This window comes from Neurospora tetraspora (assembly GCF_033439725.1).
Source record: "Neurospora tetraspora strain CBS 560.94 chromosome Unknown B0H65scaffold_7, whole genome shotgun sequence".
Lineage (NCBI taxonomy): Eukaryota > Fungi > Ascomycota > Sordariomycetes > Sordariales > Sordariaceae > Neurospora > Neurospora tetraspora.
The window spans coordinates 3125437-3147892 of record NW_026944389.1 but is presented as its reverse complement, the minus strand read 5'-3'; the positions used below and the strand labels follow the sequence as shown (position 1 = coordinate 3147892).

At 38.2% G+C, this 22456-nt stretch overlaps 3 protein-coding genes across 3 annotated transcripts; all 3 read right to left on the bottom strand.

Moving 5' to 3' along the window:
• Window positions 1-18: 18 nt before the first annotated feature.
• On the bottom strand, window positions 19-1778 carry B0H65DRAFT_580924 (mannan endo-1,6-alpha-mannosidase; the record flags this gene model as incomplete). Its single annotated transcript, XM_062830803.1, has 3 exons — window positions 19-879; window positions 969-1198; window positions 1268-1778. Coding segments are annotated over 3 exons (1485 nt in total), but the record flags the coding sequence as incomplete, so codon positions are not given.
• Window positions 1779-2852: 1074 nt separating this feature from the next.
• B0H65DRAFT_301961 (ATP-dependent RNA helicase DHX8) lies at window positions 2853-6991 on the bottom strand. Its single transcript, XM_062823148.1, has one exon. It carries the CDS (start codon window positions 6775-6777, stop codon window positions 3232-3234), a length of 3546 nt encoding a protein of 1181 aa, XP_062678844.1. The 5' UTR covers window positions 6778-6991; the 3' UTR covers window positions 2853-3231.
• Window positions 6992-20909: 13918 nt separating this feature from the next.
• On the bottom strand, window positions 20910-21187 carry B0H65DRAFT_552210 (uncharacterized protein; the record flags this gene model as incomplete). Its single annotated transcript, XM_062829874.1, has 2 exons — window positions 20910-20939; window positions 21002-21187. The coding sequence occupies 2 exons, from the start codon at window positions 21185-21187 to the stop codon at window positions 20910-20912; spliced, it is 216 nt and encodes a 71-aa protein (XP_062678843.1).
• Between the last annotated feature and the right edge of the window lie 1269 nt (window positions 21188-22456).

Here is a 22456-nt window from a genome sequence, read left to right as displayed (position 1 = left end):
ATAGAAAGGATGTCGTTCACTGCTTAGAGGTAGGTTCTAATACCACAAGACCTTCTACTGACCTTGGTGACTTCCAACATACCCAAGGTAATAATTGACCAAGCATTTCCAAGCATCGCCCCACAAGAGTAGACTTCAGCCCTGATGCCTGAAAATAACCTCCCTCGCAATCTTGTACCAAATCGACAACTTCTTCTTCTTCTCCTCCTCCTTCTCCTTATTCTTCTTCTCCCCAGCCGCAGCCGCAGCCTCACCCTCCCGCTCCTCAAACCACCCCGTGCCCATCAACACAAACGCCGCCACCAGCGTCCCCAGCGTAAACACCGTAAGGAACCACGCCCCCACCCTATCCCCCGTCGTCACCTCCCTCAGCTGCGTCGGATCAACCCCTCCCTTCCCCGTCCCCGCGTGCGGATCGCCTTTACTCGTTCCTCCGGTCTCCCCCGTCAGCGGGGCACCTTTACCCGTCTTCTCATCCTCACCCCCCTCTTCGTTAAAGGCCAGCAACGATGACAAAGCCGCCAAAACGCTCATCTCCTGCCCCGCCCCCGTCAAGCCATCATACCCACCCGTCGTCCAGCGGAAACCGCACGCTCGGCCGTTGTGGAGGGGGCCCTGGCACGAGTTGACGGCTGCCGCCGTAGAGTTGCGCAAAACTCGCATGATGGTGTCCCGCGTAAAGGGCGCGAGCTGCGCGGTGCTGGCCATCCACCGGTGCGTGTACCCTTTAAAAGACAGCATGTCGGTCTTGCAGATGATGACGGTGGGCGTCTCGCAGGAGAGCTCGATGATGGGGCCGATGCGGAAGAAGAAGGCGACGGTGCGGTCGAGGAGGGCTTGCACGCGGTGCTGCCAGAGGAGTTGTTCTTCGCCTTTTGTCTGTTTTTTGGTCAGTCAGTCGATCAGTCGGTCTGGTTTGCTCGAGGATAATCAACCGCCACGGGTCGAGGATGAAAGAAAGAACCTACAAAGCTGTACATAAACGCCGCCCCTTGCAAGAAAACAGCCGCGTTATACGAAAACTGTGCCTTAAACACATCCGTACAGTTCACCCCCGTGTGCGCTCCATCATACACATTCCCGTCCTCGGTCATCAGCCCGACGGCCATCATCCAGTCCCACGTGTTCCTCGCGTGGTGCGCGTACGTTTCGTTTCCCGTGTACCTCGCCAGTCTGGCGCCGAGGTTGAAGAAGATACCTGAAACAGCTTCTTGTTAAAAATGGGCGACGGACGTTAGGACGTTCAAGTTAAGACTCCCTGACTTACCGTTGCTAATCGAATTCTTATAGTCATACCCAATATTCGCCATCGGTATCTGCCACCTCAACCCACCGCCACACGCATCGTCATGTCTTCCAGGATCCGCCTGGGTGTTGAACACCGCCTGAGCGAGCTGCAACCACTGCGGTTGATCGGCCGGCGGATCGGGAAAGCCGACCTCGGCTGCGAGCATGGCAGAGAGGCCCCAGAACCCTTGGTCGTCGTTGCCCATCGATATGGTGTAGTTCTCGGGCATGTAAGCGTTCAGCGGCGGGCCCGTGTGGAAAAGCATGGAGGAGGTGACCAGCTCGTTGTAGGTCGAGTCGCCCGTGTAGTGCCAGTAGTCCATCAGGGTGCCCCAGAGCGCACCGGATTCCCACCAGTAGTAGTCGCCGGCGGGGGGAGGGCCGGGGAAGATGCCGGGCGTTTGGCCCGGTTCGGAGCCATGGTAGTAGGTTAGGAGGTCGGCGGCGACGAGGGAGGCGGCGCGTTTGATGGAGTCTGGGCACGACGGTAACACGGGGTGGTGTTAGTAAATCTGTTGGTTATGTGGAAGAATATGGTGGTATCTATGGTGAACAAGAGATTGGCAGGTTGGGAGTACCTGGGGAGTTTAGGTCAACTTGGAGAGCTGCCCGGGCCTGGCGGGCGACGACCAGAAGAGCTGTGATAGCTATAACACGCATTATACCTGGTATGGAGACATGCGCAGACTGTATCGATATTGAATCCTATCCTCAAGTTGCGAGTTATTTCTTGGACACGAGCAACCAGACGAGACGAGGTAACAGAGAAGCGGCCAGGCAGGAAGGAAGTGCTGAAGCTTTCCATTCCAACGCGTGGTCCAAGTACCAACTCAGGGACACGCGGGGAAGACAGAAAGCCCGGCATGTTGCTTGAGTCCTGTATGCTTGCAACCAGGAATGCAACGCGGACTCTGAGGGGCTGTTCATGCCTGTGATTTCGTGAAGCACCAGCTGTCATCGGACGACGGATGTCGATTCCGTCCCAGATCGGTGAAACCGCCAAATGTCCTAGCGCCACAACAGTCTCGAGCGCCTGTTTCTGTAAGGGGAGAAACGTGCACACCTGTGCATATTGGAGATGTGGTCATAGCGATATCCTGGTGGTGTCTCAAAGTTCGGTGTACCCGAAATCTCAACTTGGTGCAACTTAACGCTGTTGACGCGTTCAATATAACTGGATCCTCCATGTTAGACACTGTGGCTGTCGTGGGCTGGTGAAAATAAGAAGGGTGTCGATAATTCGGTCCTTAGACGTTGAAGATAATTGCGCGGAGATATCGGACGAACTGGCCACGGTCCGCCGGCCGATCTACCGGAGCACCGCATCCGGGCCCGTGTTCCTGGAATCTCTTTCGTCATGGCCGTATGGGATCGTATTGCGAACTTTCCACAGTCAATAACAAATACCATCCTGCACGATTTGGAAATGCTCTCCTAGCCCTATAGTGCCAACACTGAACTAACGAGGCTGGACTCGCCAAGCGGGTGGTCCGCAGTCTGGACTCGTGGACTCGGTATTGATGATGCCAACAATCGTGGTACACTGGACAGTCGGCATCATCTCATGTTGCACGCCGTACAACCAATTGTACGATGCTCTCGGGTATATGTGATCTCAGGCGTCTCCGCAACCGTCCGTCCGTGGATCAGTGATATCCCTTGCGTCAGCTCCCCTCGTGAGACATTCTGACCCCGGAGATTTGTTGTACTTGGGTTGATTCTCCATTGGTAAAACGAATCCTTCGGAGGCCAAAGTATTTGGATATGAAAGTGTTATCCAGACATCGTGCAAATCTGCGGCTGTTCATCACTGTGAGAGCAACAAAAGGGTATCTTCTCTATCTTCAGATTTTGGGTGACTAACATGTTCAAAATGAGCCTGCTTCTATAACCATTTTTAACCAACCGATGCAAGGCCTGAACATTTCCCAGCAAGTTGACAACTTAACCCCAAGTACCACCACCGCCACCACCACGTCCACCTCTCCTCTGCGCACTGAGACGCCAATCATCCGCGCCGGCATACTTGTTGTACAGCGGCTCAATCCGTTCGGCCTTCTTCCGCTTTGATAGCTTATCCGTCGGCGCCATCTTGAAGAAGGTTGGTGCGGCCTCGACTAGCCACTTCGGCTCGATGCTGGTCGTGTAGTGCATGTACTCACGGGTGGTCAAGACCAAGGTATGATAAACGACCCATTCAGCTTGCTTGCCAAACAGCGCCGAGCTGGGATGGAGATACACAGGCGTGCCTTCGATCAAGGTCTTGTAACCTTCTTGCGGGTCCTTGCGAGCCGCGTTGCGGAAGAAACCGGCGCAAAGGGCTTGCCGGACCTTGTTGGTGTCACGACCGCAGCTGATGACGGGATGCCTGTGACGATCCATGATCTTGACGATCTGGTCGCGCACATCTTTGGCGCGCCGCATGGAACGTGCCTGGATGAAGTTCTCGAAACACCAAGGGTTCGCATACCCGTTGTTCTTCCAGGAATTATAGACGTTGAGGAGGGTCAAATGATCTCCATGAGGATCGTGAAATTTGGCCTTCTTCTGGTCAGCCTGAGCTTGCTTCTCCTTGGGACGATAGAAGACGTTAGGGAGATTGAGCATGGCAACAATTGTCACCATCTCGTCGGAACAACCCTTCTCCACAGATGCGATAAGAACCTTGGCAAGGGCTGGCTCCATTGGGAAATCAGCCATCTTTCTTCCAAGACGCGTCAAAAGACCTTCGTCGTCCAGCGCAGCGAGGGCGTAGAGCTCTTCCAAGGCTGTAAGCATAGTATTGACGGGTGGTGGATCCATGAAGTCGAACCGGAGAAGGTCATTGATACCCATGGCCTTCAGCATAAGAATGGTATTGGACAGATTCTGGCGCTGGATTTCAGGAATTGTGGTCGGCAACATTTCAGACTGGTAGGCGGCTTCTGTATACAGGCGGAAGCACTTTCCTGGTCCGGTTCTGCCGGCACGACCGGCTCTCTGGTTGGCCTGAGCCTGGGAAATAGGAGTGACCACCAACGAGTCCATGCCAAGTTTGGGGTCGTAGGCGTTCTGCTTGACGAAACCTGGATCAACAACGTAGTAAATGTGGTCAATCGTGATGGATGTCTCGGCGATGTTGGTGGCAATGACAACCTTTCGGCTGCCTGGTGGCGCTGGGTCAAAAATTCTACTCTGCATCTCACTAGGAAGGGCAGAGTAAACGGGCAGGATGAGAAGCTCAGGAACGTTAGGACCCAAGGCTTTCATCCGTTCGTATAAAATTTCGCAAGCGGTGTCAATTTCTTCCTGTCCTGTTAAGAACAGAAGAATGTCACCCATCGGTTCGCTAAGATGGATTTGCATGACTGTGGTGAGGGCGGCATCCAAGTAATCTGATTCCGGTTCGCGAGAATAAAGAATCTCGACAGGGAATGTACGACCAGGGATGGTAAAGATAGGGCACTGGTTGAAGTACTCGCTGAACTTGTCGGCATCCAAGGTGGCACTGGTGACGATAACCTTGAGGTCCTCCCTTCTCTTCATCGTCTTTTTCAACAGGGCGAAGAGCACATCGGTAGCGATGGTACGTTCGTGGGCCTCATCAAGCATGATAACCGAGTATCGCTTGAGATCAGGGTCGATCAAGATCTCTCTCTGAAGCATACCGTCGGTCATGTACTTGATCTTGGTTGCTGAGCTGGTAACGTCCTCGAATCTGATGGTATAACCGACTTCTTGGCCAAGCTGGCAACCGACTTCTTCAGAAACACGTTTCGCAACGGAGACGGCGGCGACACGGCGAGGCTGGGTACATCCAATCATCCCGTTGTTGGTAAACCCGGCTTCAGCCAGGTACTGGGTGAGCTGCGTGGTTTTTCCAGATCCTGTCTCGCCGACCACAATCAGGACCTGGTTCTCCCTCACAGCCTTGATCAGTTGTTCTCTGAAGGCAAAGACGGGGAGAGACTCTCGTTGCTCCTTGATGCTCATGTTGGTACGCCTACCTAGCGACACCTCCTTGGGCGCAACGGCCCTCTTCCACTCAGGAACAGCATCAGGAGCCGCTGGTGCCGCTTGAGCGCTTTTGCGCAGATCACTGGCAAACTTTCTGGTCTCCGGGTTGGCCATAGGATCTTGCCATTGGGAGGACAAGTCAACCTTTTTCTCCTCGGCCTTCTTGGCTTCAGTCTCCTGCTGTCGCAGCTCCTTCCGTTCCTTGGCGAGGTTGGTACCTGCCATGGCGGCGCGGTTAAGCGACCCATCAGGGGCCTTGACAACGCGGATGGGTGACAACTCGAGGGACTGCTTGGTCTGTCCAGCCAGGAATGGCGGCTCCTCGTCTCGAACCTCAATATCGACATCCTCCTCAAGCTCCATCTGTCCCTCGCCTTTGAGGGTTGCCTGGTAGTCCTCTTCAAGTTCTGGGTAATCGGATGCCTTTGCAATGCCTGCCGCAATCATTTGACGAATCTCCCATCTTTCGGGGGACGTCATCCTCTTTTTGTGTTGCCTGGCATTTGCCGTCGCTTGGAATGCTCCCTTGTCTTCAAAGCCATTGGTGACAACATTCTTGGTATCGTATCCTCCTCTCCCGCCCAATGCCTCCATGTTGGCGCCCGAACCTATCCTCAACTGCGGTGCAAGATCCATGCCCGTCTCTTGGTCTACGTCCTTCATGGATAAGCCTACCCTGCCTCCCTCGAGCTTGATTACTTTGACTTTGACTTCCTGGCCCTTGGATAAGAGATCCGAAGGGTGGTTGACACGCTGACCGAAAGCGGATATATGTACCAAGCCGTCGACCTTGCCCTTAACGCCATGCAGGTTGACAAAGGCACCGAAGTCCTTGATTCCGGTGACATGACCTTGGTAGACCTTGTAAAGAATCGGGGCATCGTCCGTTTCGCGCGGTGGTGGCCGTCGGAAATCACCATCGTATTCATCGTCATAGCGACCCTTCCGTCGGCCTCTTGGTGGCGAAATTGACCTGGACCTTGACCTTGACCTCGATCTTGACCGGTATCGCTCCTTGCGCTTCCTCTTCCCGTAGTCTTCTGCGTAATCGTCACGTTCGGGGGTACGGCTTCGTTTCCTTGGTCGTTCTTTCTCCGCTCTTTTGGGTTCGAGGCTCTCAAGTAATGCCAGGGTGTCGTCGATGACATCCACCTCCTTGTCCGGGATGGACAGACCCTTGAACACCTTTGTCTTTTCCTCAGCAGATTGGCCGTGCTTCTCGTTTTCATCGGTGCGAGATTGTCCGTGGTTTTGGCCCTTGAACTTTGGGTGCAAGGTCAGGACAAGTCTATCAATACTCTCGACCAAGCTGGGCGGGAAGTCAGCGCCGAGGGTGGCCAGCTTCTGCTTGAACTCGTCGAATGATGCGCATTCTACTCGTTGGGCGATGATGAACTCGGCAAGGGTCTTTTCGCTAACTCCCAAGTGGTTCTGCAATTCGGACGTGACCTTGGACACGAGCGACAGAAGCTCGAGGCTCTCCAAGTCATCCATCGCGGTGGCCGCCCGGTGGCTTCAGTAATGTGCTGCTTTCGTGTTTGAATTATCTCGAAGATTGCCGGCGGTTATCGAGATGGAGGGATACGTTTCAATGCCGGAATCAACAGTTCCCGGTCGACAAGGAGAGCTTGTTGGGTTGAGTTGTCGCAAAAAGAGGTCCAGAAATTGGCACCTCGAGACGATGTTGGAGAGACAGTGACAATTGCAGCCCTGTAGCAGACGCGAAAGGCCAAAAAGTGCAGTGATGCGCGCGACCTGTCAAATGCCACAGAGGCCAGCGACGTCGAGGCTCCACAATCCGCCAAGAAATGGAAACTGCCGGAGAATTCCCGTGACTCTTCGTTTTGTCCAGGCAGCTGCTGCCACATTAAAATGACATGGCTCTATAAACGCACGGCCAGTCATGGTCATTCAAAGGGAACCTTGATGGCCACATAACCCTAACCCTTCTTCTACCTCTCCATCAGTCTGAGTACTGTAACTAGAATCCTGACTCTTTCTTATCGCTGTGTGCCTGCCAAAGCCTTTTTACTCCTGTCGTCTTCTATCAGTTTGGAGGGTTAATTCTAGCCAGTAAGAAGGGGGCTCTGAATGAGGACTAGCCTCCCAGCCACCCAGAATCTGGCTACAGACCTCCCTAATACTCTAGGAGCCCCCAACCCTAGTTCCATAGCACTCTTCTACATACATACAAATCAATACAGAGATTTACCTACATTTAATTCAACCGTACATTCTAATAATTAATAATCTGACTCGCAATATTTACGTTTACGCCAATATCTTTAAAAGTTCGAGTATCTACATACTAATACCTCTCGAACTACCCCTATAACAATCAAATCAAATAACTATATCCCTATTAAAGGAGTCCTCCCCAAAGATTAACCGTCCCTACCTCGATAGGCCCTCAAAATTTCGCAACTAAAGCAATAAATTGCTTAATTATATAAAAAACTTCGACTTTATTAATTTCGTATTAAAATTAAAGCTAGCTATTTAAAAACCCCTACTTATCTATATTAATAACTACGTTATTAAAATTATAACCTTCTACCGTATTAAAAGAATTCGGGAGGTCTTCAATAGGTTTAAAGCTAATACTATCGTCTACGTACCCCCGGCCCTAGCCCTGGCAATTATAAATATAAATAAAGAAACTAAAGCTTCGGAAGCGCCCTAAATCTCCGAGGGTATAAAAATTATTAACCGAACCCTAAATTAGTAGACCGACGACGCTATAATTAAATTAACAGACTTTACCGCCTTTAATTTATAAAAATACAAATATAACTGTATTAAGTAGTCGTATATTACGAAAGTCTATAAATCCTTTAAAATTAATAATGCTAATATTCGAGAGTGAATACAAAAATCCGTATCCCCCTCTTATAAGACTAATAATTTTCTATCCCTCCTATTTATAGCCGAATAATATACTAATATTAAGGACGGCTATAACTATTAAAAGGAGGATACTTAAACTGAGGCTCGTCAAAAATATTATAATTATTTTTAACTATTATTAAATAAACCTAATAAGAAGGATAGAAGGATAAATAAATAGATAAATAATTAGGACGCTATAATAATTAATATAATCCGCTATAAGGTTCTAGAAATTATTATAGCTAACGCTTAATTTAAAGACCTTTTAAACTATTTACGGCCAATTAAACCCATTTAAGTATTTAATATTTCTAAATATTTTAATAAGAAAATTATAATTAATACTCTTAATTTTCGTTTAATATCTAGGGATTTCCGTTATAAAAGATTAAACGAGCAACCTCCTATTGGTACTACCAAAATTAAGGGCTATAAAAGAACGTTTGGTGCAAGCCTAACTTTCAATAGTCTATAAAATAATGGTATTAAGGACGAAAACGCTTAATTTAATAGAACTTAGAACTATCGTAAGAGGAAGCGCGAGGTTATAACTATAAATATTTTATTATTATCTCCAAATATTTATTATAAAGTATATTAATAAAACCTCTACTTAATTAAATACTATTAGTATTTATTCCCTACTAAAATAATTAACCCTAAATAGAAACCTATTAAAAAAAGTCTAAAATAGGGTTAAGAAGAACTTCCGCAATAATTTAAAATTAAAGAAAGAAGTCGATTACTTCGAATAAGAAATAAAATAAAATAATAATAGTAATAAAAATAATTAACTTTTTAGCAAAAGTACCTAAGAAATAGTAGCTAATTGTAAGATAGCTATTTATTAAGTAGCTTTCTAAGTAGGAGAAGGAAACTTAAAACCGTACCCTCTCAAAAATAGCGCCCTTTTTAATTCTAATAACTCCCTTTATATTTTTAACGAAATTACCTATTTTATTAACTTTCGTTATATTCCCTACAATCATAGTTTCTAAGCTAAAAATTCCTATATTCTTATTAAAAGATATAGCAATATAAATATTATAGTCCAAGGATACAAAGAGGTTAAGAAATTTCGTCTCTATAATATAACCTTCTATCCTAATTTTATAGTTAATTTCGTTTCCCTCTACCTCCTTTATAAAAAAAGTCTTTATTAAAACTAGCGACTACCTAATAATTACCTTCGAAACCTAAATTATTCTTTCTTTTACTATTTTACAACGCAATACTATTAAATAGTCTTTAAAAACCTTTCTTCCTCTTTCTCTAAAATTACTTTCTTTATACGACGTAATTAATTTAACTTCCTTAACGGCTATAAGTGCTATAAAAAAGAAGCTATTATTTAATATTATTATTTTCATTACTATAGTCTTTAAATATTTAACTATTTTACTAATATTATCAGTACCCGCCTTAAAAGTCCCTCTACTATATATTACAACGTATATATTTTATTAAAAATTAAATAATAAATTAGCTGTAAACCCTATAATTATAATTATAATTTAGGAGAGAAATTGGTTATAAATTTTCTCGATTATATAAAGAGTTATTAAAAATATTCTAACGTCATATTTATTATTTACAAATATGCTAAGTATATTTAAGATTACTATATAATAAATTGCAAAATTACTATTATCGCCTCCTTTCTTAACGACTTTTTTATAATATTAAATATTTAATACGATATCTAATTAAAGGTTATTAAGTATAATAACGAAATTAATAGGTCCTATATAGTAAAAGAATTCCTTACTCTTAAAAATATAATTATTAAACCCTTTACTTTATATATTTAAATATAAAATAATAGCGTAGAACGTTCGGGAAGTATAATTAAAGAAAAATTTGGAATAATAATACAGAATTTTTATTTCGCTAAAAATCTATAATTAAAAATTGTTTTTATAGCAATTTACTTTATTAATCGGTCCCTTAAATTCTTTTTCAATTAAAAATCCCTATACGAATATTTCTATACCTTTATTACTGAATGGAATAGATTAAATATATTAATTCTATATAAACTAAATATTATATACTTATATATCTATAGCTATAAAATATACGCTATAACTATAACCGCCTAAAAGAAAGACGAAAAGTATTAAAAAATAAATCCTAAAATATAAATCGGTTACTTAATTAGTTACGCCGCTTCTTCAATCTACCGTATTTAGAACCCCGTTAATAATTCGATTATTAATACCCATAATATGTTATTTAATAAAGATACACTCTATTATAAGGAAGTACCAATTAAAATATAATCCCCAAAAATCTTTTCCAACGAATTTATTATATTACTCTAAAAATATAATTAAATAATTCTAATACCAAAAATCCCTAATTTCGTCAGTAGCCGAATCGACTTTAAAAATACTTAAACGTATGATATACCCGGCTCCCTTCTAAAATTTAATTAAATTTATTAAAAAGAAGAAACCGACCTTATATTTCTAAAACCCCCGCTATGAAATTCGAATACCCCCGCAAAAAGGATATCTATCAATTTTATTCTCGATAATAAATATCCTACTCTTTTAAATACGCCGCCGCTGGACCGACCGCTACTTGCCTCCTTCCTTACTGGCTTCCATTTTAACCCCTATATTAAAAACGAAATCTATAAAAGTTTCGAGCCCTTAAAGGCCGCATTTAATACTAATAGACTTTATTAACCTACAATAATATATAATAGTAAGCTTATTATAAAAATAAAATTATAGTAATTTACTTACAATAATGAAATTATTATTAAAAAGGAATTCGAATCTTTAATCCATATAAATAAAATCTAATCTGTTTATAAATATTATTTTCCCTTAACACCTAAAAACTATAAATTTTTTAACTACTATATCCTTAGAAACCTCTTTAAACAAATAGAATAAACTTATTGTACTAATTATAAGAAAATGGAAATTTAATTAAAAGTTGATAAGGACAAATTATATATTCGAAATAAATAAATCTTCAACTATATATAGGTATATACGTACAAATCCTTTAAGAATAGTAAGTTCAATAAAGTTAAAGCCCATCTTATTATTCGTAGAAATTAATAAATAAAGAAAATAAGGTAGGAAACGTACGCTTCTACCTTCGTTAGCCATTCTTTCTATATTCTTATTATTATAACTGCTTAATTTAACTTTGAAATCATTTAATATAATACAGTTAATACCTTCGTCAATACTTATATAAATAAAAATATCTATATACATATACCTCTAAACTATAAAATTCTGGGTAAAATCCTTAAAATATTTAAAGTTCTATATAGGCTATAATATTCTTTACTCCTCTAGTAACGAAAGTTTATAAATACTTTTAAAATAATAAATATCTAACTAATCTCTAAAGAACTATATATTCTTATTAATAATAGTATCTTCGTTGTCTATTATAATAATAATATAATTTTCGCGTATCACCCTAATAAAATTACCGCTATACAAAAATATATAGACAATTTTAATTAGTAATATTATATAATTAGAGGAAACGACCTATAATAGTTCCTAAGTATCGAAATTATTCGAAATTATAAAGTAGGAAAGATCTAATTATTTTAACGTTTGTATTTATAGAAGATCTACTACTTTATAAGTATTAAATGTATTACTTCAATCCCTATATCTAATATCGAATTAATTCCCTTTAAAATTAAAATTTCCCTTACTTAATATACTTATATTAAATTAAAATAGGCTTAATACTATATACTACTATTATTATACGCCTAAATATTACTTTCGCCGCTAGCCGTCTTTCTAAATATAATTATAACCCTAATTTAAATTATTATAAAGCTATAAATAAAATACTCTATTACCTTTATACTACTGCTAACATAGTACTCTATGATAAAAGTAATAAATATTCTAAATTACTTCAAACTCGTTATTTACAAACAATTTTACAAATTATAAAAATTGCTAAGGATTTATAATATAATTCTTTAGAGGGCTAATTTATTAAAGTACTACTAAATAAATAATTATAATTATTTCTATAACCGAAGCAAAATTTATTATACTTACTAATATAACTAAGAAAACCCTGTTTATAATAAAATTTATTACTGATTTTATAATAAAATGAATTAATCCTATCCCTACCCTAAATTATAATAATTAATAAACTATTAGAATTTTAATTATAGAAGCTATAAAGCTAACAGTAAAATTCAAGTACGTAGATATTTATAAATACTGAGTAAAATAAAAAGTATTTACTAGAAGAATAAAAATTAAATATTTAAAGACAGGCAAAATACCTACAAACGGTTTAATAAAGGTATAGAACTTCCAAACATATATAGTATTTATAAAGTTAATAAAGATAAATTTAGTAAAAAATAAAGAATTAAAAAGATAAGAGAATATAATAATGTATATCAAAATAAATAAAATTATTAAGGAGATAAATCCTAAGATAGTTATATAATATGATAAATAACTTTATTTCTAAGCAGTTTTATCTCTATAAGATTTTAATTAGGGAGGTATATTAATTTAGAAGGTTAATTCCAACCAGTAAGAAGGGGGCTCTAAATGCGGACTAGCCTCCCAACTATCTAGAATCTGGCTGCAAACCTCCCTAATACTCTAGAAGCCCCCAACTCTAGTTCCACAGCACTCTTCTATATATACACAGATCAATATAGAGATTTACACACATTTAATTCAACCGTGCATTCTAATATCTTCAGGTAGTCAAATCAGGCGGGATTCTGTTAGTTTGGAGGGTTAAATCCAGCTAGTAAGAAGGGGGCTCTAAATGAAGACTAGCCTCCCAGCCACACAAAATCTAGCTACAGACCTCCCTAATACTCTAGGAGCCTCCAACTCTAGTTCCACAGCACTCTTTTATATACATATATCAATATAGAGATTTACCCACTTTTAACTCAACCGTACATTCTAACAATTAATAATCCAATTTACGATACTTATATTTTACGCCAATATCTATAAAAACACAAATATCTACGTACCAATACCTCTCGAATCACCCTAATAACGACCAAATTAATAAAAAAACTATATCCCTATTAAAAGAATCCTCCTTTAAAACTATCCGTCCCTACTTCGATAGGCCCTCGAAATTCCGTAATTAAAATAATAAATTATCTAATTATATTAAAGGTCTCGACTTTACCAACTTCGTACTAGGGCTAGAGCCCGCCGTTTAGAAGCCTCTACTCATCCGTATCAATAATTACGCTACTAAAACTATAGCCCTCCGCTATATTAAAAGAATTCGGAAAGTTCTTAATAAATTCAAAGTCGGTACTATCGTTTATATACCCCTAGCTCCAACCCCGGCCCCAGCAATTATAAACGTAAACAAGGAAGCTAAAGCCCCGGAAGTGCCTCAAATCCTTAAGGGCGTAGAGACTACTAACCGAACCTTAAATTAATAAACCGATAACACTACAATTAAATTAATAAACCTTACTACCTTTAATCTATAAGAATATAAATACGACCGTATTAACTAATCTTATAATATAAAAATCTATAAATCCTTTAAGATTAATAACGCTAATATTTGAAAATAGATATAAGAATCTATATCCCCTTCCTATAAGACTAATAACTTTCTATCCCTCCTATCTACAGCCGAATAGTATACTAATATTAAGGACGGCTATAATTAATAAAAGGAAAATACTTAAATTAAAATTCGCTAAAAATATTACAATTATTTTAAATTACTATTAAACGAGCCTAATAAGAAGAATAACAGAATAAGTAAGTAAATAAATAGTTAGGACGCTATAATAATTAACGTAATCTATTACACAGTTCTAGAGGTTACTATAGTTAATATTTAGTTTAAAGACTTCTTGAACTACCTATAGCTAATTAAATTTACCTAGGTATTTAATATTTCTAAATACTTTAGCAAGAAAATTATAATTAATACCCTCAATTTTCGTTTAGTATCCGGAGACTTCCGCTATAAAGGATTAAACGAACGATTTCCTATTAGTACTAATAAGATTAAGGGCTATAGAGGAACGTTTAGTATAGGCCTAACTTTTAATAGTTTATAGGATAGTAGTACTAAGAATAAAGATATTTAATCTAGTAGGACCTAAAACTATTATAAGAGGAAGCGCGAAGTTGTGGCTATAAATACTTCATTATTATCCCTAAATATTTATTATAAAGCGTATTAATAGGGCCTCTACCTAATTAAATACTATTAATATATATTCCCTACTAAAGTGATTAACCCTAAATAGAAATCTATTAAGAAAGTCTAAAATAAAATTAAAAAGAATTTCTATAATAACCCAAGATTAAAGAGAGAAGTCGACCGCTTCGAATAAGAGATAAAGTAAAATAATAATAATAATAATAAAAGTAATTAATTTTCTAATAAAAGTATTTAGGAAATAATAGTCAATTATAAAATAATTATTTATTAGGCGGCTTTCTAAATAGGAAAAGGAAATTCAAAATTATACCTTTTTAAGAGTAGTGCCCTTTTCGATTCTAGTAATTCCTTTTATATTTTTAATAAAATTATTTATTTTATTAATTTTCGTTACGCTCCCTACAATAATAATCTTTAAGCTAGAAATTCCCATATTCTTATTAAAAGACATAATGATATAAATATTATAGTTTAGGGATATAGAAGGCCTAGGAAATTCTATCTCTATAATATAATTTTCTACCCCAATTTTATAATTAATTTCGTCTCTTTTTACCTTCTTCATAAGAAAGGTTTTTATTAGGACTAGCGACTACCTAATAACTACTTTTAAAGCTTAAATTATTTTTTCTTCTCCTATTTTATAATATAATATTTTTAAACGGTCTTCGAAAACCTCTTTCTTTCTTTCTCTAAAACTACTTTTTTTATACAATATAATTAATTTAATTCCTTTAACTGCTATAAGTCTTATAAAAAAGAAGTTATTATTTAATATTACCACTTCGGTTATTATAATCCTTAAGTATTCGATTACTTTACTAACGTCGTTGGTACCCGCTTTAAAGATCCTTTTACTATATATTGCGACGCGTATACTTTATTAAAAAATAAATAATAAGTTAGCCGCAAACCTTGCGACTATAACTATAATTTAGAAAAGAAATTGGTTATAGATTTTCTCGATTATACGAAGAGCCACTAAAAATATTCTAGCATTATATTTATTACTTATAAATATACCGGATGTATTTAAGATTACTATATAATAAATTATAAAACTACTATTATCGTCTCCTTCTTTAACAACCTTTTTACAATATGAAATATTCGGTATAATATTTAATTAAAGGTTATTGAATACAATAACGAAATTAGTAAGTCCTATACAGTGAAAAAATTCCTTGTTTTTAGAGGTATAATTATTAAGCCCTTTATTCTATATACTTAAATATAAAATAGTAGCGTAGAACGTTCGGGAAAGATAATTAAGTAAAAATTTAAAATGATAATATAGAGTTTTTATCTCGCTAAAGATTTATAATTAGAAATCGTTTTTATAATAGTTTATTTTATTAATTAGTCTTCTAAATTCGTTTATAATTAAAGATCCTTATACGAACGTTTCTATACTTTTATTACTAAATGAAACGGATTCAATATATTAACTCTATATAAGCTAAATATTATATACCTTCGTATTTAGAGTTACAAAGTATACGCTATAATTATAACCGCTTAAATGAAATAAAAAAGGCGCTAGAAAATAAATTTTAAAATATAGATCAGTTATTTAATCGGCTATATTATTTCCTTAATTTACTATATTTAAAACCCTATTAATAATTCGATTATTAATACCCGTAACGTATTATTTAATAAAGATACGTTCTATTCTAAGGAAGTACTAATCGAAATATAATTTTTAAAGATTTCTTCCAACGAGTTTATTATATTATTCTAAAAATATAATTAGACGGCTCTAATATTAGAAATCCCCGATTTCATCGGTAGCCGAATCGATTTTAAAAATGCCTAAACGTACGATATACCTAGCTCCCTCCTAGAATTTAATTAAAGCTATTAAAAAGGAGAAACCGACCGTATATTTCTAAAACCTCCACTAAAGAATTCGAATACCCCTATAGAAAGGATATCTATCGATTTTATTTTTAATAATAAATATCCTACTCTTTTAAATATACTATTATTAGACCGACCGCCGCCTATTTCCTTCTTCGCCGGTTTCTATTTTAACCCTCGTATTAAAAACGAAATCTATAACGGCTTCTAAACCTTACCCCGGAATTAATAATTCATTTACCTTCCTTCGTTTATATACTAAACTCTAATTCTAATACCTCTTTTATTAATTTATATATTTCTTTTCCTAATTTATTTAACCTTCATTTATTTAACTTAATATGAGGCTATTTAGGAATAAATTTAAACAAACCCTCTACAAATTTCTGCTTAATACCCCCGCGGCTTCCCGCGTAAATAATATTTATATCTACCCCGCTACTACTCTTACTAGCGCTCTTACTATTAATTTATTTATTTCTTACTTCTAATTTAAGGGGAATTCTAAATTTAAAGGGAGTTCCATTAATATAATTAGGAGGAAATTCCAACGTACTTACGCTATTATTACCCTTATCCTAATTATTTTTCTTTCTATTATTCCCGGACGGATTATTATAATTGCCGTTTTAATTATTTTAACCGTCCCTATTAGAACCGTCCTTACTAGAATTATCCACGCTAATATTTAATATTATTTATATTAGTAGCGATTTAAATCTTCTCGACCCCGATTATTAACGTACTATTATTAATCGTTACCCTAAGCTACGCCCCCCGGTTCTTACTTTTCTTAAGAAATAATAGTTATTATTAAAAATTATTAATAAATATATCAATATTGATTTCTTAGCCCTTATTATTTTTATTACTCCGTTTACTCCTAAATTTAAAAATCATTAAAAAGTTATAAAACGATTAAATTCATAATATTAATAAGCTACTATATAGGTAGAATATTGATCGTTCGTCGAAAATTAGACCTAGACCTTTATTTTTAATAATCTTGGCCGTCGGCTTTTAATTAGGAAGTAGGTTTATAAATTTAAAACCGGTTTTAATAGTAAAATCCTTCGTTATAAGGCTCGCTAGGTAATTTACAGCTTTAAATAGCGGGAAAGGATTAATTATAATAAAATATCCGTTTCGGTTATAAAATTTATAAATTATAAATTTATTTTCGCCTTCGCCGTTGCTTTTAATTTAGAACTAAAATAAAAAAATGTTTAAACTATTTTTTTCTATAATTTAATTAAAGAAGAAATTTACGTAGAATAACCCTCCGGTATTATTAATAATAATAAAATTTTAATATATAAATTAAATTGTAGCTTCTATAACTTTAAATCGAATTTACGTATTTAATATAATATATTTACCGCCTTCCTTTATACTTTCGGCTTTACCTCGCTACCTGCTAATAAAATTATTTTTAATAAAGGTACTACCTATATCACTACTTATATTAATAATTTATTTATTGCCAGCCTATCTAAATCCAACGTTCAAGCCCTAAAAAATACCTTTAGCTAATAATTTAAAATAACCGATATAGGTCTATATTCGTATTACCTAAATATAGTTATAATTCGCGATAGACTAAATCGTACCTTTAAATTTAATTAGAAAGCTTACTTCGAAAAAGTATTTAACGATTTTAATATATTAAATTATAATATTATCTCTACCCTTATAAATACTTATAAAATCCTTAAGCCCGCCGACGATTTTAAAATTTCCAATATTAATAAATACTAATATATTAATACTATCGGTTCCCTTATATATATAATATTTAATATACGTCTAAATATTACTTTTATAGTATCTTTCTACAACTGATATCTCACCAAACTAATTCTAACCTACATATTAGCTGTAAAACGCATTTTTAGGTACCTTCGTAATATTCTTACCCTTTACTTCACTTATTCCGGCCTATCTTCTATTATTTTTACTAATTATTCGGATACTAATTAGGGCGGCGATACTTTTATTAAACGTTTTATAAGTAGTTATATATTCTATATTAGTAGCGCAACTATTAATTAGTAATTTAAACGCTAATAGACTGTTACCCTATTATTTTACAAAATAAAAGTTATAATATAAATATAAGTAATTAAAGAAGCGATCTAACTTAGAAGATTACTATTTAACTTATCTTTTATAACTAATTCTACTATTATGTGACGAACGGCAGTCTTGATCTGCCTAAGTGGGATAGCTGAAGGTAAAGACTATCAAGTGCAGTTCGGTGAAGCCAAAGGGTTCACAACAAGTATCGCGTACAAGTTTCTGATGACGATGGTCTATTAACTACTGTCGAACTATCTCGCTAGCTAGGTTCTCCAGGCGCCTTCTTATATCGCTGCCATCGACTGGGACCCGAGTGTCCTTAGACTCTTGATGTTGTCCTGGCTTACCTTAGAGAGTCTGGCTCACGACGTGAGCCCTCATAGTCCGTGAGCCCTCTGGTCCCCTGTCTTACTGGCCTTCTATGGTTACACCGCCCCGCCTCTGCGTGGCTGTAGTGTCCCAGTGGCTTGGTTAGCTCGTGTCACTCGCTTAAGTTCGTAACATATTATTATCCGCTATAATAACTAAAATACTATAGCTCTAACGAAGAACTTATAATACTATTCCCGTACGAAGTATATTATTATTTAAAAAATATAATATAAGGAAGCGTAAGCTACTAAGAATATAAATCTCTAATATATAGTTACTAAGGAATAAATTGCCGACATCTTTACAAAGGCTCTACCCCGAAGTATCTTTAAATAATACTATTAAATATTGGGATTATTAGAACCTTCTACCTTATTATTACTATTAAAGACTTATTAATACTTTTTTAATACCTAACTACCTATCTCCCCGTATATATATATTTACTAGACCTTCTATACCTAATAGTTAATTACTATATTACTTTTTTCATCTTTCATTACTTTTATATTAGGTTAGTCCTTTACTTATAAATCCTACTCCCCTTAATTAAATATATATATATATCGACGGTTTAAATTACAATTTTCCAATTTCCACGAAATTCTCTAATATAAAAAATTTTAAAAATTGATTCACGGCCATCTCAATACCTTCCAACCCTCATACGGCTTTATAAGTGTCTTTATTTTAACCGTTATACTAAAACGAATCGATTAGTATCGCTTACATAATCTTATAACCTCTACATTAAAAGTTCTTACATTTTTTATCTTTTACTTACTTTTTTATTTTTATTTTTCAAATTTATTATACTTATTATTATATTACCGTTCTTATATTAACCCTTATAGTAGTAATCCTTTTTCCTACTAGGTTTTACTAGTACTAACTATATTGGGCGAAAGAGAAATACTTGTAAATAACCTTACTTTCGCCGTTTTTAGCCTATTTCCACCTATTTTTCTCGTTATAGGACAATCCATATTTGGATCGAGGGGGAGTGTTAAAGCCATTACTATTTCTTAACATTCTTAGTATAAGTAGATACGATCCACATATACTTACCCTGTATATAAGTCGGACTCTATCCTCCTCTTCCCTTTACTCTTTTCTCTCTTTTAAATTAATTAAGACATTTACTACCACATTCGTCGTCTCACGTGATCACCTCCTCCGTATGGTTCAACACGCACCATGTCCCAGCATCACTAGTTCCCACCCCCGTTTCACTACGCGACCTGCGGCACGGATCGTATCCCGTAGTACACATTCCAAATGATTTCCGCTGATTTCCAATGATATCTTGGATTGCACACCTGAGTTTTGCACCGCCACATATTCGAACCGTAACTGTGGATTTTGAACCCACAGTTACCCGAGTGGTGGAATGAGATGGGAAAGAATGTAGGTGCCTGGTTTCACCGTGCCGCTGGGTAAGGGTTGATATGGATTTATTTATGTCCGGTATGCCGGTGTTGGAAAACCTTGGTTTTGCATTTGGAATCATGTCATTTGACTGCGATGGGCTTAGGGTTACCAAACCAATATCTCCTGTTTGTCTGGAGTTCTGCCGGTGGATTTTTAGCTGCCAGGGGAAGAGATCCTGTGAGGCGGATGGGAATTGAGTTTTGAGAATTGGAGGTGATTCGTTGTAGGCTACGATATTTTCTCCTTGAGTTCGAACAGTATTCACGTGATTCGAATGATATGGTACCTGGGAACCAGATATAAAATTGGCGTTGGCAAACTAGGAGTCTAAGATGGTTGTAAAGAGGTTCAGTTGTATTTGGATAATAGTTAGAATGGGTAAGCTAAGTAGAGCAAGCCGCTCCACCTGTAAATAACATATCAAAGCAGCGGGGTGTTGAAGCAGTGCTGTTTTATGATCCGGCCGGATTGTGATATTTGACTATACTAGTAGTTTCTGTCCATCATACCAGTGATGACCAAAAGGAGCGTGAGTAGTTCGATATGCAGGGTAAAAAGAAACCTAAACAACGCAAACAATAACAGAAAGTGAGAAAGATAAAGTGGAAAAAGAAAAACCCCAAATCACCAAGCGCCCCCACTCCTTGGGGAGTGTCAGACCCATCTAACAATGATGTCATGCAAAGAAAAGCAATATGCCACGCCCATCACTCCGTCCTCTAATAAAGACCAGTACGCCAAAGAAGTCCGGTAGGAAAAACCATGAGTTGCCTCGCAGAGATCTGATGGAAGATGTGAGCAGTCGCTTAGCGCCTCGAACCGCTGCTGGAGCCCTTCTGTAATTATCTCAAAGTTAGCACCCGTGCTATCTCAGTGTCATGGAGTAAGAAAGGCTTACCGAGCTACCGTGAGAGGAGCCGGACTTGGATCCAGACGATGAACCGTGAGAAGAACCACCGCGGGAGCTAGAGGACTTGGAGGCAACGTCCGTCTTGATGAACCCGAGGGCAGAAGAACCCATGGCGATCGAGTCCCAGTTGGTCTTTCCGGACGAGGAGCCGTGAGAGGAAGAGTTGCCAGACATTGTGAAGTTTCGGTTAAAGGTGGAAGTTGAGTGGAAAGATTGTGTTGTTGAACTGATGTCGAGTGTTGCTGAGAGTATGATGCGATGAGCGACTGTTGGATTGTTGACTCTTCAGTTGATGTTGGAGCTGTTTGAGTTGTGTGATGATCCAAGCAATCTGGTTGAAGGTGTTGTCGGCCATCTTTATATGCCATCTTGATAACGCCGAGTACTGGTATAGCATACAGTAGGAGTGGTTGTGTCGAAGACCGAATGGGGCCGGTTACAGTCCGAGGAGCGACTTCTTCCAAGGTCAGTTGTTGAGTACACCATTGATGCGTTATTCTCCCTTGATTGACAACGGAGGTGAGGAACTAAGTCCGGCCGGTTCCAAAATGGTGATCGAAAATGGCCGGGAAAAGGAAGTTTCTAACCGGTATTACATGCGATTGGCCAATTCCAATGTCAGTGGTAAAAAAAGATCGCTAAAAGCTTAGGGTGGTACGTGCGGTGGTGATATGTTTGGAAAAAATGCCCTATATCTTTGGGTGCCTGATTCAGGAGTCAACATCACGACAGCCATAGCCACATGTTCCCATTTCCCGTTCTTGGGCTGTTGAGCTGTAAAGGTATATTGAGAGGTTAGATAACAATCAACCTGACAGGAACTGTAGACTATTCCTCAAATAATTATCATCCAGAACACCTGACGGCTTGGATTTGACTCCATCTGTTGAAGTGGCGGCACGTCCATGGGGGTGCAACTGCTAACGAAGGAAACCGCAATTTTTAGCGATACAACATGTCGGGATTTGTCCTTTGAGATTGCTCAGTCCCAATTCATTTCTGTATTGATTGAACTGTTGTGCATTGCTGTGTTGATCGTTCGTTGATACCTTTTGATACCTAACAATGGAAGGTGAAGCTTTCGCCAGATGTCGGATCGTGACAGCTTGAAGGTTTGGGGGCGTGATAAGGTAGTGGCCAGCTCCGCTGGGGCGTAGTGGTATCGAAACCAGGCGGTGACCGCTACAAGAAGCGTCCAGTAGGGGTAAACTGGCCCTGTGGCTGTCGTCACTGGATCGGTGGTTTAGGCACCCGCTTAGTTGGTAATCATCCCTGAATGCACGGACACATATGATTTTATCGTCCCATCTCGGCGGCGTGGATTCCACGCCGACTGCACCGAGAACAGCCATTCTGGAGGAATGGAAGATCTAAGCCTGTGATGGCTAAGGCACGTTGTCCAAACAGAATGAGTGTAATATTGAAGCCTAGTTCTTGTTCAGG

What these genes read in the sequence shown, in the direction of transcription:
- B0H65DRAFT_301961 (XM_062823148.1), bottom strand. Translation starts at nt 6,777, where the DNA reads ATGGATGACTTGGAGAGCCTCGAGCTTCTGTCGCTCGTGTCCAAGGTC.